Raw genomic sequence first — 19,708 nt, forward strand, 5'->3', positions numbered from 1 at the left:
GTTGTATTCACCTCTGGGTCCCAGCATAGTCATTAAGACTGATTTCCGTTTTTGGAAACCAGCTGTGATTCCCACTGGCATGACACCATGCCGGCTAGGTTGAAGACCCCGGATTATAATGTTTTCAAGTTAATGGCAATCAGGGTCACACCCTTGCTGTGTGTGAACCTGATTGTGGGGAAGAGTGTGGGGAAGATCTCAAACTAAAATCTTGCCGCCACAAATCCCATTATTGTCCTGGTGAGAGTTAGTGACCATAACAGGATTTCACCCATGCCGAATGGGCCCAAAAAATCAAGTTCTAGGATTTTTCTGTCTGACATTTCCTGGGTAACTATTCAGATAAGTCCAAAGGAACTGTCCAAAGTCTCCTACTCTGGATCAGAATTAAAGACTTTCGTGGAGGGTCCTGAGGAATAGGGGAATAGCCCATCAATAGTCCAAACTTCCCAGGCAATTCCCATTCAGGTCAGCATGTCAGAACGTAAGCTTTTCACACAGATGCGATTAGCTGATTGAAACAAAAATACATTTCTTTGGTTATTCATAATAGGCAATGTCCAGACTCAGCCATTCTGTGCTTGCTCAACCCAAAACTAAACTTCTGGGGTGGAATTTTCCCATCCCGCCCGCCACAGGAATCCTAGCAGGCAGGACATGAACCATGCAAAGATCCATTGACCTCGGGTGGGATTTTCCAGTTTTGGGGCGAGCGCAGCCAGAAAATCCCACCGCTGTTATGTGATGTGATTCTGTGATTGGGCAGCACTTGCTGAACAATGCTGAGTGTGCTGCAAACTACACTGACACTCAATTTAAGATAATCTGTCAAGCTTGTAAAGTGGTTCATTTGTGCTTGCTGGAAGTGACAAACACTCATATGGACCCATTTTCTGCAAAGAAAAGAATATGTTCAAGCCTTGCACTCTTTTTCAACTACCTTGAAGCTTGGGGTTCCTGCAGTTCCCCGTTGCTTTCTCCATGGTAATGCCTTGGACAAGCAGAGTTGACTAGCCAACCAAATCCGCTAGTATAAATTATTATGATTGTTTGAAATGTAACATTTTTATGCCTGTCCTGATAAGTGCAAGATGCAACGTTTCAGCAACATGTCTCTCTTCTCAGTAATATTCAAGTTCTGTACTACCAAAGTTAAGATTAGAGCTCAGCTGATCAGGGATGGTGTTGGAAGCACTCCCTGACACAAAAACTAGTGGAAATCTGGAACTTCAACCCTCAAAAAAAATTTGCTGAGACTAGGTCAATTGAGCATTTTAAAACCAATTTGTTAGGCAAGTATATTATAGGTAATTTAACCAAGGTGGTTGGTTGGAGTTAAGAAACAGATTAACCATTATCCAATTCAGTGATGAATAGGTTCAAGGTGTTGAAAATACCCCTGCTCCAAAATGGCACTGCTGATTTTTTAAATATATGTAACACACACACACACACACTATTCATACTCACGTCAACTCAGTGGGTCAGTCATACTTAAAACAGCATTAAGTGGAAGTATTGCATCCCAGTGGGCAATGCCAAGCAAATGTAGGATACGGGAAAAAGGGGAGTGCATCAACAGGAGAAATAGTCCTGTACTACTGTCCTCTGCCTCCTAACTGCTAGATCAGAACAGCATATGGTGGAAACCTAAATATATTTTTATTTTCAAATTGTGTAGTTCTCCCTCTCAAAGAAACAGGATCACCTGACCAAATCCATGGTCCTTGCACATCATTTTTGATCAAGCTGCATGCTTAATTATCATGGAATCAAAACTCCAAGTTGATGCTTGTTCATGTCCATATAATTACTGACCAATTAATTATTGAAACTGTTTAATACCATATATTTACATACCTCACGCTCTTCAAGCACTGTCCCAATGATTTAATCTTGTGAATCCATTAGCCACAATCTCAGAAGCAAGCCACGCTTTAATCCCTTTCCCGTTTCTGCTGATTTTATGTTTGATTAGTTTCCTGATTTAATTTTTTATGCTTCCTGGCTATTCATTATATATAACACATTTAATTGTTTAAAAAAAACTGTTTGCTGCGGGCAGTGAATGATTAGTTACAACATTTAGGTTTATGGGCAGTTCTGTAGGACATACTCCTTCTTTAATTGATTTAATAAACATAGTGTTGTCAAAACTGGTTGGATGTGTTCCTGAAGCTTTCTTCACATGGTGTCTCACCTTCAACCTTCCCATAGCCTTGATTCCCACCATTGGTTGCCTGTATTGTCCTTCCCCATGATGCCTCACCTTCTGATTCCAATTGAAACCTGGTCAGAATATTAATTATCCAAATACATAGAATTATACAGAATATGTATCCCAGAATGAGGCTATTCAGCCCAACCAGCTCACTCTGAGATTTATGCTCCAGTCTAGCTTCTTGCTACCTTCCTCACCTAACTACCAGCAGAATTTTCTACTACTTTCTGCATCATTTGTTTCTCATGCTTCCCTTAAAGTCATCTATACTATTTGCCTTGTCCACTCCCTATGGTAGCAGGTTCCACAATCTCACCACTCTCTGGGGCAAGAAATTTATTCTGAATTCCTGATTCGATTTCTTGGTGACTATCTCATAGTCTCTAGTCTCTAGTTTTGCTTTTTTCCACAAGTGGGAATACACTGTATCTACTCTATCAAAATCTTACACAATTTTAAAGATCTTTGACTGGTAACATTCAGTCAAACAGCCTTTCTTCCCATGTCCACTATCTGTATGATTAAGAAATGAAAACTTTCAAATAAAATGGGGTAAAAATAAGTTTTTTCAACGCTCGTAACATTTTACTCCCAGGTTGCCCACAGCAATAGCATCAAGATTCATTTTTCATTCCTGGAAACTGCAGAGTAATCTTAAACAGTTGACAATCCTAACTGAACAATATATAAAAGAAACCACAGGTGCAAGAACAGTTCTTGTTCAGCTGTCACACTAAATATAAGTTGCCCAGTCTACTGAGAACTAATAGCACGAAAGACCTATGGAATTGTGGCTATATGGCTCTGCATCCAATCAAATGCTTCTCATCTCAAACATAAAACACTGGGAACTATGCTTTTCCAACTCAGCTACACAGCCCAGCCAAGTTGGCCTACAGAGCCCAATACCTGGTGACCAAGCTAAATGGAGAAGAAATACAGAAATTCTAAAATATCAAGTATAAAGGTGAAACTTTTCCACACCAGTTCGCGATCACACGCAATTGTTGAGCTCGCTACTTTGATTTACAGTCCACCAACATCTCAGATTTAAAATTCTGATTCTTGTGTTGGCCTCACCTCGCTCTAATCCTGTAACCTTTTCTAGCCCTACAACCCTTTAAAATGTCTGCACTCCTCCACCTCTAACTTGTTGTATATCTCCCGCTCCCATTACCCACCACTGGCAGCCATGCCTTAAGCTGTCCAGGCCCTAAGCTTTGGGATTTCCTTGCAAAACCTCTTCATCTCTCCTGCTTTAAGTTACTTCTTAATATTTGTCTTAACCAAGTTTTTACTCATGTCTATTTCCCTTTCCTTGGTTTGTTGTCAGTTTCTGTCTTATTGTACTCCTGTAAAAATACTTGGACATTTTAGGTACATTGAAGGTCATGTCGAAATGTAGGTTGTTGTTAGTGTGCCCTACCAAAATGTAATCGGATTTTGCGTTATATTTTAGGCAGAAGCATCATTTGGCTGAAACAATATGTGATTTCAGGTATTTTGATTCCCTTTGCTATCTCCATGATCTTTAATTCTCCACAGACAACCTATAAAGGAAAGTCTTCATTTCAGACATATGCAGACTACTTGAAATGGGAGAACTACCTCCAGGAGCAGCTACGTCAGTTTTCAGAACAATCACCGCTACGTCATGGATTCCAGACTTGTGAACATTGGAAACAGATTTTTATGGAAATAATAGGTAAGTTACAAGAACAACAAATAGATTCATGAGTTAAGGCACGATATCCTGAAATTTTCAAGTGATGTTTTAAAATAAATGTGTTGCCACCAGGATTAAAGTAACATTAAACAGAAAGACCTACTTGTAGGAGATTTATCCCAGGTGCACCTTTATAAAAGGGATTAGCTGAATACAGGAACAGAAATAGACCATTCAGCTCCTCGAGCCTGATACTTCAATATTTTTTTCCAAATCGGAAAATGAATGTTATTGAATGGTGCTGCATATCTTTTTTTGTACTTTGTACTGTTTGGAATTTTACACTCAGCCTTCAGATAACTAGGTTCCTGGTAAACCTTCTCTGACCCAAGAGATGTGGTATTTGTTCAGCACAGATATCATAGAATCACAGAACTGTTAACGCCCAGAAAGAGGCCATTTGGCCATCATGTCTGCACTGGCTCTCCAAACAAGCACTATGACTTAGTGCCGTTCCCCTGCCTTTTCCCCTCTTATTGTTTCTATTCAAGTAGTCATCTAATGCCCCCTTGAATCCTCAATTGAACCTGCATCCACCACACTTCGAGGCAGTGCATTCCAGACCCAAACACATTACCTTCTTTTGCAAATCACATTATATAATACCAGGGCCCCCTGATTGGCACGTGATCACTATATTATTTTGCCTGAATTATGCTTTTGGCCTCTTTATTATAAAGGAAACCAGGTGTGCCTTTTCCTCATTTGTCTATTGGATCCCTGGGTTTCCTGTGATGTGCAGCATTTCCTTTTCCCAGGCTTTTCATTGTTGTTGGGTCAAAATTCTAGGACTCCTTACCCCAGCAGTGCTGTGGGGGTACCTTCACTGCACTGATAGTAGCAGTTCAAGAAGAATGATCATCACCACCTTCTCAAGGGCAATTAGGGATGGGTAACAAATGTTGGCCTTGTCAGTGATACCTCAGTCCGAGAAATTCATAAAATAAAAAAATGTACAAGACCAGGTAGTACCTAGCCACCTACTCCTTCCTCTGTCTGCAAAAGTTAGTCATTCATTCCCATTCTGTGACCAACCTAGCTAAGATCAGGGCTCATTGAGGAAGGAATAGTTTCAGACGAACGATTCCCTCTGTTGTATAACACAGCATTCCTTTAGGCCAATACTGCCCAACAGCTACTAAAGTCATTTTTATGGATGGTTTGTTTGAACTATGTTGTTTGTACTTCAGCTTCAATTTTCTTATTATTGTCCTTAAGGTATTTCTGTCAATAGCTAGATACAGCAAATTTTTTTTTGGTGAAGGGGAGAAATCCCAGTGACCAAAAAGAAAATTTGATTCAGATTTCTTGCAAGCATGTAGATGTTGCTGAAGTGGGTTAAGGGATCCTAAATGATGAAAATTTCTGAGTACCCAGTATCTTCTAGTGATCCCTATTCCAGAGTCCCCAAATAAATTGCACAGGATAAAAAAAAAATCATTAGTATTGATAATTGTTTGAATATTCCTACAGTTGTTTCTCTTAACTTGCTGGAGTGGTTTCCAGATTTCAGTTTTGCTCTTCATCCTACTTTATGTTCAAGCAAATGATACACGTAGGGCAGAGACATAGGGCAGGATTTTCAATCTTGAGGCACGTAGCAGGAGTCAACAAAATTGCCATCTCGGCCTGCCTATCTCAGGAAAAAGTATCTGTAAGGAGGGGATTTTCATTGTGAGGAGGCAAATATGGGCTGTTTGAAAGGCCCAGCTCAGTGCTGTGGGACTATGTCCCACTTATAATAAAAACAGAAGGCCTCCAGCCCTTATCCTTCACATCCCTGATCCCCCCACACTCCCCAATGCCACATCCATGCCACCTCATACAGTCCCACCCACCCCAGATTCCCTCATGCCCCCTTCCCAAGATATGACCCCCACCTCCCATGACCCTTCATGCCCTCTCCATGCCAAGCCATGGCACTCCCATGCCCATTCACCTACTATAAACTGTGTATAATAGGTTTCTCCAATCGTTTTGCGTGAGGGGCCATATTTCAAATTTTTTTCACTAAAGGGGCCAATAAGAAAGTTTTGGAAAGATAAGCCGGGGGGGGGACTTTGAGCCCATGCTTTCTGTCCATAGAAATGGTGGCGCGCTCAAAATCCGGAGACACTTGAAAAGTGTGATTCGAGTCAGTGAGTTTCTGAGTTCCGATCTTTCAGCCCCCTCACTGGCAGAGTAATGTGAAACATGCCACAGAACGCAAGGAAGCTCATTTTAATACATTACCATGCCATTAGCGAGCACTCTCTCTGGGACATCCCCCCACCAGATATCCAGTGGGCGCCAGCGTGATGTCACGCCAGTGCCATTTACAACTCTACGTAAGCATGAACCTGCACCTCCGAGGGGGACCTCGGAGGTGGCAGCCATCAACCTCTGGGGTGTTCACTGCACAGGGAGCACCAAAGAGGACACAGAGTACACAGCTAAGTGCAACACACACACATACACATGCACACACTCACTCTCCACTACCCCACTCCCTCCCCCGACAAGCACGCGCGCACACACTCACTCTCCCACATTTCCTATATCCTTGGTAACTCTCAGATGCCAAGGCTTTTTGTAGCTCTAGCTCGCTTGGATGGTGGGCTCCAGGGGAACAAAGATTATCCGTTGAAAAGGTGGCTCATGATGCCACTGATACGCCCAGGGGCAGAAGCTGAGGACAGCTATAACAGTCATGCCTCTGCAATGGCTATACTTGAGGCCACAGCCCTACTCAAGATGAGGTTCCATTGCCTGGATTGCTCAGGGAGATCACTTCAATATCCCACTGAGCACATTTCTTGAATTGCAGTTGTTTGCTGCGCACTGCACAATCTGGTTCTCTCAAGGGAGACTCATTGGAGGATGATAACAGGGCACAGACTCAGTGCTGTGTTTGAGGTGAAGCCAGAGGAGCCCCAGGGTGAGGAGCAGGATCCTGATTTGAGGTTCCTTATGGGAGGCAAGGAGAGCAGGGAGGCCTCAATTCAGATTACTTGTAGCTAGATATCCAAACCAAGGAGTCATGGTGGTGACAAGGGATATGTCACCTTACTAATCTTTCCTAATGAGACACACCTGTCACCCTTAATCAAGGCCCAACCTCTGAAATCAATTTTCTGTCCTTCCTCTGTGTCACAGGCAACTCCCAGGCTTCTTCCCTATCAAATTCATGAAGCACACTAAAGTCATTTGAACAGAATGGAACATTTTTATAATGAAGGCAAATTTTCAAATAAACCAATATGCCAGTACACACAAGAAGGAAACATAAATCAGCCGTGGCAATCCTTATGTGATCATAATGACTTAAATTCCTGTTTGAAATTGCTACGTTTTGGCGACCTCCATCACTGGCAACTGGATTGGAGGCAGCCTGCTGACTCTTTGGCTTTAACGACCGTGGTGGCCATCCTCTGGTTGCTGGAGCCTGTGCAGGCCCCACCTAGGTGCTATGTCCAGGCATTCCTCAGTTGTCACAGTCTCCTAAGACATGACAGTCACTGGCAGGGAGGCAGAGGAGCTGCTGCCGTCATCGAGAGCACCCTGAGAGGAGCCTGCAGCTTGTCCACCAACATGAGATTGGTTTGAACCTCCATGCCTCACCATAAATGGACAGAGTTACTAGGTGCCTCATCCACTCTGACACTGGTACTGCACTGACTTTCTGGGTCAATGTAGTGCTAATGCTCCGCATGCATGCCTCCAAGACAGACACAATGGCATGCAGACCCTTGGGGATCTCTGCCAGATCTTTCCACACATCTCACCCAACATCCAGCATCTGCTGTCTGATGGATGCCTCCAGAGGCTCATCATCTGTCTCAGACTCAGCATTGTCCATGACACAAGTACCTCTGGCAGCCTTCACTCCTCAGAAGTCAAGGGGGAGTCCTGAAGATCCCTTTGGAGTCAAGGTGATGAGCCATCTGAAGAAGGAAGCAAAATTGTCGGTATTGACCTTCATCACGAAGTCTGAGTACACATAGTTTGCTTTCTCATGAGAACTGACATCTGGCCAAGCAAATACTTTCAAATTGAAGAGCACCAGGAATAAATGCATTTCACATGTCAACCTTAAAACCACAGCCCCACATCCCAAAGACATCACACCAATCTCTTACCTTTCCATTGGACTCTAACCCTCCTCCAACACCCCTACCTCTCAGTGACCTGCGGACTTGGTTCCCTGCTTGCAGACCATTTCCAAAGCCTGCTCCCCTGCATGATTCAGAATCAGTTGGTTTGGTATCCCCCTTCCAATCCATCCTTGGTCCACCGAATTGTGACTCCTGTAAGGGAAAAGGTACTTTCAGGAGTCCCTGCCAACATGCTGCCATATTGCAGCCTTCCCACCTCTTAAGACACAGATACAGTTGTCCATCACAACACCCTGACATACATGCCATTGATTGTCTATCAAGGCACACAATGTGCCACATTAAGTTCTGCATTTCACATCCCTGCGAACCAATATGTGCTGCCACGCACAAAGACCCACAGTTCCAACTGGAATCAGTACTCACCCTGCAGATTGTAGAAGGTCATTGAGCCTTTTTGGGTACTGTATCCAGGTTCATCGTACTATGTCATGGCCACTGACCAGGCCCGCCACCTCCATGTTGACCTTCCTCGTAATGTGAATTGGCATCCTCTTGCTGTCCCTTGGCAGAAGGATGTGACAACAACCATTTACTGCTTCCAGTAAGACCTTTAGTAAGACAATCGGAAAAACTGGATGTGGGCATTCCTATCAGGCTTGGTATGGGATCTGGGCATCAATGCCATCCTGCACACAGGAGAAGCACTCCAAATCTGCAATGGGGACCAAAACAATTCCCACTGCAAACCAACTCCTTGAGGCACTAAATGCAGACATCCAGCCAACAGAGAGCTGCATTTAAATTCTTTGCCCACATCCTTCCTGTTTCTGGCAGCTGCTCTCTTCCCAAATCCACCTGCAGTGCTGAGCCTCCCACAGCATGCTCTTCATGATGGCTGACAGATAGATAATCAGCTAGTCTGAAATTGAGTTTTTTTAAATGCATTCATGGGACATGGGCATCGCTGGCTGGCCAGCATTTATTGTCCAACCATAGTTGCTCAAGGGCAGTTGAGAGTCACCACATTGCTGAGGCTCTGGAGTCACATGTAGGCCAGGCCAGGTAAGGTTAGCAGATTTCCTTCCCTAAAGAACATTAGTGAACCAGATGGGTTTTTCCGACAATCGACAATGGTTTTATGGTCATCAGTCAATTCTTAATTCCAGATATTTTTTATTGAGTTCAAATTCCGTGGCGGGATTCAAACCCGGGTCCCCAGAACATTAGCTGAGTTTCTGGATTAATAGTCTAGCAATAATACCACTAGGCCATCGCCGCATGCACGCACGCACGCACGCACGCACACACACACACGCACCTCCTGCTCTATCTACCCCTTCCCCAGGCCTGACTGACCATCTCTCCCTTCAGCACGCCACTTCCCTCTCCCCACAGTTTCTCTCATTCCACCACATCACCTCCTCATTCATCCCCTTTGGATAGCATAAACTCTCCCCTGCCTGGCGGTCTCTCTCCACCCTCAACCACTCCCTCCTGGCAGCCTTACTTATATACCATGGGAGCCTTAGGTGGTGGGGTGTGGCATACTTTGCCATTGTGGGCATGAGAGGCCATAAGGGTTTTTGTGGGCATATCTTGGCATGGGGTGTCATAAAGGTTTTTAGAGGCTATTGTTTAACATGAGAGCTCTGAGGGACTGTAGAGGGTGGGTGGTGGGGTGGGGGGGGGGGGGGGGGGAGCGGGAACATTCCTTGGTATGGGGAAGCGTGAGGAGGAACTTTTGAACTTACCTTTCAAAAGGCTTCCTCATGCAGCTTGCCCAAATCCATGAAAATCACAGAAAACTAGGGCATGCCTTTCCCTCCATAGGGCCAGTCAGGGGAAGTGTACAGGAATCCACAACAGCCCACATCTTTAAAAGGCACTCCTGAAAATCAAAATCCTGGGAATAGAGTCATGAATCTTGGAATTGGGACCCAGCCACCATTTTTAAAGGGCTCCCAAGTCATCCTGACCCGGTGAAAATTCAGCCCAGTGCGATCAAATTTTCCTCTAAATCATAATTGTATGAACTTTGCTGGATGTTATGTTTCCTCATTTATAGTCCTGCATTGTGAATTGTGAGCAAGATGATGTGGGTATATTTTTTTTAAAAAGAGAAAGAAAGCCAGTTATATCATGCTCACTTTTTTCCTGTCCTGGAGCCAAACATTGATGAGTGCCAGTGAGTTTGCAAATAGTTAGCATTTTTTTATTGACCTCAATGTCCTGTCAAGTTTCCAGTTAAACTATGTAGCATTAAAGAAACAAGTTAATTCAAATACCGTTGCACTTTAACAGCAAAATACAATCATATGTTACCTGTTATGACATTGTTGTTGCTATGATAACGGATATGAACAGATTTACTATGGGCAACACTACCAGTACATCATTAATAGTTAACAACAAAAAAACAAGATCTGGTAGTAAGTTTAACAAATTCCAGTTCTGTTGATTAAGTGTGAGACTAAAGCTTCAGTGTGTTAATATTGTCACCAGACTGCCTGATTTTAATAACTGTCTCACTGTTGTTCAGATATAATTTCATATTCCATTATTCTTTGAAATGACACAGGAAACGTTGTAGTGCCTTTTCCCCTCTGCAGGTGTTCAGAGTGCACTGTACAGTTTGATTCTCTCCCTGGTGATCTGTGTTGCTGCAGTTGCTATTTTTACCACCCATGTTCTACTCCTCTTACCAGTCCTGCTGACCATTCTAGGTAAGAAAATCACTGATTGTTTTGTCCTACCCTGGCTGCGCAGTTAATAAATGCAGTAGCATGTGAAATTAATTGATGAATGGGCAGATTGACTCTTCGAGGGCATTTTAACAATTTGCATTTCTTTTTAAGTATCACCTTAAGAGAGCAGCTAAATAATCATACACCATTTAAAAATTTGGAAAGATTGCAAGAGAATTTGTTTTAGTTACAGGATTGATTACAGTTGAAAAGTTGTTTTTTCCAATCATCCTGAGGGCATAAAATGTATGTTCTTAAATATATTCAGATCCTTGCTTATCACCTTTTCAAATGTTCTAGTCCAGATTTGGTCAATATTAATGTCAATAATATATACAATAAGCTAGAAATTGGCAACGGAAAGTTAACATAGCTCCTCAAAAATCTAACAGGTAAGCGCACTGAAAGTGCAGTGGAAATAGGCATATCACTAAAGCTGTATGTATACCCAACACTCTTTCACTTATATTATAAAGAATAAGTATATGAGCACCAAAAGAGGGATGCAAGTATTGAAAGGTCTAGATTTAATCTGTAGGAAGTTTGCAGACATGCATTTTGGAACATATTGCCACTTAGCTCAGAGATCACTTAGTTCACTCATTTATCCATCCAAATTTCCTAATTTTACGAGTGTCTTCTCCATCTAACCCCTCAAATAAAGCGATCAATTTCTTTACCCACTCACCACCGCATCCCACCCCCTAAAATAGAAATTCCCCTTGATGGAGCTGAGGATGGAGAGATTAATTTGCACTAGTTTTGTTCTGAAGACATGAGGACCATCCCACCAAAAGTGTCTATATCATAACCATGTGAATTTATATATTAATGAATATACCGGAGTGCTACAAAGGACCTGAATGGACAACCACTGTTTGGAGCTCAGGGTTAGAAAGGAAATCATTAGACCTGTTTAAAGTCTCAAGCACAGTAAGAAGTCTCACAACACCAGGTTAAAGTCCAACAGGTTTATTTGGTAGCAAATACCATAAGCTTTCGGCGCGTGCTGCTCCTTCGTCAGATGGAGTTGTTGACCACTCCAGATAACCAGATACCACTCCATCTGACGAAGGAGCAGCACGCTCCGAAAGCTTATGGGATTTGCTACCAAATAAACCTGTTGGACTTTAACCTGGTGTTGTGAGACTTCTTACTGTGCTTATCCCAGTCCAACGCCGGCATCTCCACATAAAGTCTCAAGAGCAGAAACCTTTTCACAGAATCATGGAATTATTATGGTGCAGAATGGTCATTTGGCCCATCATGTTTGCACCAGCTCTCCAAACAAATGTCATGACTTAGTGCCATTCCTCTGCCTTTTCCCGATACCCATGTTGTTTCTATTCAAGTAATCATCTAATGCCCTCTTGAATGCCTTGATTGAACCTGCCTCCAGCACACTTCCAGGCAGTGCACTCCAGACCCCAACCACTCGTTGTGTGAAACAGTTTTTTTTCTCACTTCACATTTCCTCCTTTTGCAAATCTCTTTAAATCTGTGCCCTTTTGTTCTTCATTCTTTTACGAGCAGGAACAGTTTCTCCCTATCTACTCTGTCCAGCTCCCCATGATTTTGAACATAGAATCATAGAAACCCTACAGTGCAGAAGGAGGCCATTCAGCCCATCGAGTCTGCACCGACCACAATCCCACCCAGGCCCTACCCCCACATATTTTACCCGCTAATCCCTCTAACCTACACATCCCAGGACTCTAAGGGACAATTTTTTAACCTGGCCAATCAACCTAACCCGCACATCTTTGGACTGTGGGAGGAAACCGGAGCACCCGGAGGAAACTCACGCAGACACGGGGAGAATGTGCAAACTCCACACAGACAGTGACCCGAGCCGGGAATCGAACCCGGGACCCTGGAGCTGTGAAGCAGCAGTGCTAACCACTGTGCTACCGTGCCGCCCCTCTGGGAGGGAGGGAGGGAAAAATCTCCTCATAGCCGCCTTCGCTCCAAGAAGAAAATCCCAAACTCTCCAATTTATCTTTATAACTGAAGATTCTCATCCCTGGAACGATTCATGTAAACTTCTTCTGATTCTCTCCAATACGTTCACATCCTTTCTATAGTGTGCCAAGAACCGTACATGATATTCCAGCTGATGTCCAACTAGTGTCTTGTATGAGTTCATTGTGCGTTCTGCTCCTATTAATATCATCCAGAATACTATATGCTTTGTTAATTGTTCTGTCTGCTTGTCTTGCCATCACCAATGATCTATGCACATATACACCCAGGACGTTTTGCTCCTGCATCTCTAAGAAATTATCCCTTAGTTTACAGCACTAGTGGAAAACACTCCAGTTTTCCTGCTGACGGCAACACTTCAATTTTTTTCAGGAAAATCGTGGCCAATGTCTCTCCATGTTCTTCCTACCAAAATGCATTACCTCACAGTTCTCCAGAACTTCATCTACCAACTTGTCAATGTCCTTTTGAATTTCCATATTGTTCTCTTCACAGTTTATAATACTTCCAACTTTTGTATCATTGCAAACTTCAAAATTTTTCCCTGCACACCGAGGTCTAGGTCATTAATATATATCAAGAAAAGTAAGGGTCCCAATACCAACCCCTAGGGAACACCACTTCAGACTTTCCTCCAAGTCCAAAAAATATCTTTTGACCATTGTTGTCTGCTTCCTATTTCATCCAATTTTGTATCACATTACTTCTGTTCTTTTTATTCCATGAGCTGTAACTTTTCTCACAAGTCTGTTGTATGACACTATCAAATGGCTTCTGAAAGTCCATGTACATCACACCAACAGCATTACCCTCATCAACCATTTCTGCTACCTCCTCAAAAAACTTCAGCAAGTTAGTTAAACATGATTTCTCCTTCAAACCACATTTTTCTATGTGACTACAAATTCTATCCCAAATAATTGTTTCCAGGAACTTGCCCACCATTGATGTTAAACTGACTGGCCTGTAATTGCTGGGGCTATCCTGATCACGTTTTTTGAACAAAGGTGTAATATTTGAAATTATTCAGTCCTCTGGCATTTCCCCCGAGTCTAGAAAAGACTGGAAAATTATAGCCAGTGTCGCTGCAATTTCCATTCTCACTTCCGTTTATATCCTCGGATGCATCTCATCTGGTCCTGGTGTTTTATCAATTTCCAGTGCCATCATCTATTCAACACTTCCTCCTTATCAATTCTGGACCATTCTAGGGTCAGAGTTTCGTCATCTGTCACCCTATCCTGGGTAGCATCCACTTCCTTGGTAAAGATGGATACAAAGTATTCATTTAATGCCTCAGCCACACCCCCAGCCTCCCTAATTGGCTCTGCTCCCTCTTTTAACCACCCTTTTATTACTTATATACCTATAGAAGACTTTGGGATTTCCCTCTATGTTGACTGCCAGCCTTTTCGCTTGTAATGTGTTTTTTTTCACCTCCGCTCTGAACCTTCTGTATTCCTTTTGGTTCTCTTTTTTTTCTGACACTTTTCATAAGGATACTTTTTCTTCCTTACCTTAATTTCTATCTCCTTTTTCATCCAGAGAACTCTGGATTTGATTGCCCTACCTTTTCCTTTTAAGGGAATATACTTTGACTCTGTCCAGATTTCTGATTTGAAGGTAGCTCATTATTCAGCTACAATTTGTCCCACCATCCTTTCATTCTGTCTAACCAATCCAGCTCCGTTCTTGTCCGACTGAAGTCGGCTCTCCCCCAGTTAATTACTTTTACTCTTGTAGATGGAAGGATTGGCAACCACCAGTTAGTATAATGAACTATAACAGTTTATTTACAAGCAGATAAATATACACTTTCAGCTTTAGGATCTACTCTGGCTGCAAAAACCCGCGCTCTGTATCAAGATCCCATGCTTGTTCCCAATTGGGCGATCAGTTCACATGACCCTCCAGATGTAAACCCCTTAAAGGGGCCAGCTACAATAACTCTGGATTGCCTATTTTTCTTTTCTATCATCATCCTAAACCTTACAACACAATGATCATTGTCTCATAAATGTTCCCCTATGACGCTTGATCTCTTTGGCCCACCTCATTTTCAAGAACCAAGTCTAACAGAGCATCTTCTTTCTTGTAGGACTGGATATATACTGCTGTAGAAAACTTTGCTGAACACAATCTAGGAACTTTTATCCCTCTTTGCCCTTTACATTACCACTCTCCTATTCTATATTTGGGTAATTAAAGTTGCCCATTAAAACTACTCTATAATTTCCCTTCAGATTTGTTCTTCTACTTCTTTCCCAATAATTGGTGGTCTTTTGTGTCAGTTTGTTTGGTACTAGATGTGATAGAAACAACTTGCATTTATAAAGAACTTTTCACATCTCACATCCAAAGAATTTTACAACCAAAGAACTAATTTCAAAGTGTAGTCACTATTGTAATTTGGGAAATTGACACACCATTTGCACACAGGTTACACAAATAGCAATGTGAAATGACCACAAAGGCTGTTTGAATGGTATTAATTGAGGCATAAATATGCAGCACATTGGGGGCAATTCCCCTACTTTTCTTTAAATAGTCCCATGGACTATTTAGAGTTCACTTTGGAGAGCTGATGGGAATTTGGTTACGACAGAACCTTATAATATATGGTGGGTATCTAGAATAGCAAGGGTTAATATGGGACTGGGAAACTACTACCCACAGTATGTCATATGACCTGAGACTAGAATCAGTTTTGTGGACTGGACAGATACATGTGTAGAAGCAAGCATGGAGTTATCTCCCAGCTTGAGCTACCCTGTATATATGTACATATCTATGTGTTATCAATAAACACTTAATATTCAACCGTACACGACTCAGAACCTTTTTATGGGACCTACTAACAACAAAGCTCTGATGCTGACCTCCACTCCCTTACCACTGCTCTGAGATGTCAGCCTCTATTTAGCACTCAAGTTTCTGAAGTGGAATTGGAACAGAAATTTCCAATGCAGATGTTAAAAAGTATCCACTGAGCCAAAGCTACTTAAGGATGCAGATGATTACTTGATTTGTTTGAGGCCTACAAATGTATCTGTTTGGGATATAAAGGCAAGATATTCTCATACTGAGCTGACTTAGCAACTCCTGAACCTATTAATAGCCTGGAAGAGTGAACTTCTAGGACTAAGATTGGAACTAAATAATTGGCTTTATGGAAGCCTTATCCAACCTAGAGAACAAACCAAAGTGAATATTCTTAATGGATTTTATTTAATATATTTGTATCAGTTCCTTTGTTGTTTACGTTTAATATAGCTGAACTTACAACATTCTGTTTAGTTTATTCCATCCTATCCTCTGATGCATTTTAAATTTTAAAAGTTAATGAGGTCAGGGCCTGATTTGCATTGTGTAAAGACACAGCCGTAGCATATTCCATGATTCATTCATTCATTATTTCATGAGTATTAGGGAAATATTCCCACTGAAATATTTCATGAGGAGCATTGAAGTATTTCTGTCCAGATACTAATAATTTGATAAAGACACAATAGTTGGAATTCCGACAGCCAGGATCATTCTACAGGAACCATAACACAAATTCTCAGATAGTGACTCTTTTGAGTCCTGGCACTATAGAAAATAAATACTTTCACTTAGAACCAAAGGGAATTATGACAAATTTCCACAAAAGGCATGTTAACGACACATAAGTATATTCATAATATTCATCTTTTTATTTGTGGTTGATGAAAAAGCATGTGTTTTATTGACAGACCATATAGAGGATGCATTTTACATCAATACATGCCTCTCTCAACTCTGAGGTTTGCGTACCACATCCAGGAATCATGGAGTGGGGCTGTGTTAGTGCTATTCAACAGTAATGTTCAATGGTACCATGCAAATTCTTTTTGATTTCCAAGCTTTATCTTTATTCTGGTTTGTATTCATCCTTGCTTATTTCTATTTTTAAAAATTATTCTTCTGGTAATAACTTATTTGCAGGTTTAATCTATATCTGTCACTAGTCGGGATTAGTTACAGTGAAAGTCTCTTGCAATGAATTCACTTGTGATGCAAGTCACTCAATGACATTCCAGAAAACCAAGGATAATCATACAAAGAACAAAGAAAATTACAGCACATGAACAGGCCCTTCTGCCCTCCAAGCCCGCACCGACCATGCTGCCCGACTTAACTAAAACCCCCTACCCTTCCGGGGACCATATCCCTCTATTCCCATTCTATTCATGTATTTGTCAAGACGCCCCTTAAAATTCATTACCATATCCGCTTCCACTACCTCCCCCGGCAACGAGTTCCAGGTACCCACTACTCTCTGTGTAAAAAATCTGCCTCATATATCAGTGTCTGAATTCTTCTCATACAGTGGTTTTGTGACTTGACAGCATGAATTCCATTGCAAATGGTTCCATTGTCCACAGAAAACCTCTGCTAATAAGTTGCAGACTCTGCTTCTATTGTGTCCTAAAATCAGACAACCGTCATCAAGATTAAATAAGAGATAGGTTAAGAAAGAACTGCAACAAGACTACCTAGCCTGCACAAATAAGGCATCTGCAGCATAATTTACTATATTGATAGAGTTGCAAAGAAAATCTGAAATGCTACAAATCTCAAAGAAAAGTTAAAAAAGTTGAAAATAGATAATGTCGATCAACATCTGAAAGAAGGAAAGGTCGTTACCTGGTAATTTTTGGGCCATGAGTTTCTGATGGGGCCAATGTCCCCTGTTGGTCCAATGGTGAATCATTGTGGCTTGAATTACAGTCAGTTTCTTGACGCAGTGAAGAGATTCGCAGGCTCTTAGTATCAGCCACTGGGAATATAAGGAATAAGATATGGGGTTGGAGGAAGTTAGGAGGATGCAGGATATGGTGTATAAGGAGGTTGGGAGGATGAAAGCTAAAATGTAGAGTTGAAGAGTGCCTTGGTGGAATGAGGTAATAGCATGTTTGCAGATGAGGATTTTGAAATAAATGCAGGTGGTCAGTGGAAGTGAATAAGGATTTGTAGCACCATGACCATTAAAATGATAGACATGTTCATGAAAAACTGACCAACAAAGCTTTTTATTCTCTATACATGAGTACTTTATATGCTGAAATAAATAATCACGCAAAGCATATATGCCAGCATTGTGATAAAAGCAATGCCAATGTCTTTGAACAAGGTTTTTACAAGCACTTTCTCATGAAGACATTTCCCCTTTAATATATTGATATACAAGACTACAGTGTGCGACTACAGAGCATGAGGCTCTGTTAAAAAGTGATGGATTTCATTTTTCATAATTCACATTAATTGCCCATTCCACATGTCATTGTTTTAGAACAGCATTGGTAAAGCTTGAAAACACATTGATTAAATGCTTGCAGTCTTAGGTAGGAAGAGCATAAGTTGCCAGGGGAGGAAGCAGAAAAGATAAGGGAGAAGTACAGAAAGAGGCAACCTCACCACAGAAGAATAAATAGCATGAAAGCTATTTGACTAAGATATCACAAACGATAAAACTCTTTGCCGCCTTAGATTCTGGTGCACAAACATACTGCAATTCTGTGAATCAGTTTAAGATTTCCTGAGGTGTTGATCGTTTAAACTGCCCTGTGACATATTGTGAAGTTGACAAGTATGCTGTCAGTTCCATTGATGCAAAACACAGACAAATTGTCTTTGAAATTACAGTCTTTGCTGTGTTAATTTTGGATGATAGGTCTCTCAGCTGTATCCACATACCTTGCTTAAAAGAACTGAAGGAATCTTGTTAGCTGTTTGTTGTGTAAGATTAATTTCTTTTAATTTTACTGCTCCTACTGTTTTACGTCTGAATTCCCACACTAGTTTGTGAATTATAGGCATTATCAATCAGAGCAGGTACAGAGTTATTTATTTTCATTTTATTTGTGTAATTTTTACACTGATCAAGGTGAGAGAATAAAACCCTTTCCAGTTGGGTATTATAGGCAGTGACTTCCTCTGGTCACTGCATGTTATTGATACCAATAAAGGTATCAGGAAGATTTCTTAACTTTTCTATTTCTCATGATAGCTTAAACTGTCTCTCTTTTTTATGGTAAGAAGTCTCACAACACCAGGTTAAAGTCCAACAGGTTTATTTGGTAGCAAATACCATAAGCTTTCGGAGCACAGCTCCTTCATCAGATGGAGTGGATATCTGTTCTCAAACAGTGCAAACAGACACAGAAATCAAATTACAGAATGCTGATTAGAATGCAAATCTCTACAGCCAGCCAGGTCTTAAAGGTACAGACAATGTGGGTGGAGGGAGCATTCAACACAGGTTAAAGAGATGTGTATTGTCTCCAGACAGAACAGCTAGTGAAATTCTGCAAGTCCAGGAGGCAAGCTGTGGGGGTTACTGATAATGTGACATAAATCCAACATCCCAGTTTAGGCCGTCCTCGTGTGTGCGGAACTTGGCTATCAGTTTCTGCTCAGCGACTCTGCGCTGTCGTATGTCGTGAAGGCCGCCTTGGAGAACGCTTACCTGAAGATCCAAGGCTGAATGCCCGTGACTGCTGAAGTGCTCCCCCACAGGAAGAGAACAGTCTTGCCTGGTGATTGTCGAGCGGTGTTCATTCATCCGTTGTCGTAGCGTCTGCATGGTTTCCCCAATGTACCATGCCTCGGGACATCCTTTCTTGCAGCGTATCAGGTAGACTACGTTGGCCGAATTGCAAGAGTAGGTACCGTGTACCTGGTAGATGGTGTTCTCACGTGAGATGATGGCATCCGTGTCGATGATCCAGCATGTCTTGCAGAGGTTGCTGTGGCAGGGTTGTGTGGTGTCGTGGTCACTGTTCTCCTGAAGGCTGGGTAGTTTGCTGCGGACAATGGTCTGTTTGAGGTTGCGTGGTTGTTTGAAGGCAAGAAGTGGGGGTGTGGGGATGGCCTTGGCGAGATGTTCGTCTTCATCAATGACATGTTGAAGGCT

The 19,708-nt window shown here is 41.9% G+C and overlaps 1 protein-coding gene across 1 annotated transcript in view; it reads left to right on the plus strand.

The window, feature by feature from the left end:
* Positions 1 to 19,708, plus strand: part of disp3 (dispatched RND transporter family member 3) — a 249,008-nt gene that overhangs the window by 211,808 nt on the left and 17,492 nt on the right. The window contains exons 20-21 of the mRNA XM_078239103.1: positions 3,767 to 3,926; positions 10,654 to 10,767. Coding sequence (XP_078095229.1) covers positions 3,767 to 3,926; positions 10,654 to 10,767 — 274 coding nt within the window. The remainder of the gene's footprint in view (positions 1 to 3,766; positions 3,927 to 10,653; positions 10,768 to 19,708) is intronic.

This window comes from Mustelus asterias, chromosome 22 (assembly GCF_964213995.1).
Source record: "Mustelus asterias chromosome 22, sMusAst1.hap1.1, whole genome shotgun sequence".
NCBI classification, from domain to species: Eukaryota; Metazoa; Chordata; class Chondrichthyes; order Carcharhiniformes; family Triakidae; genus Mustelus; species Mustelus asterias.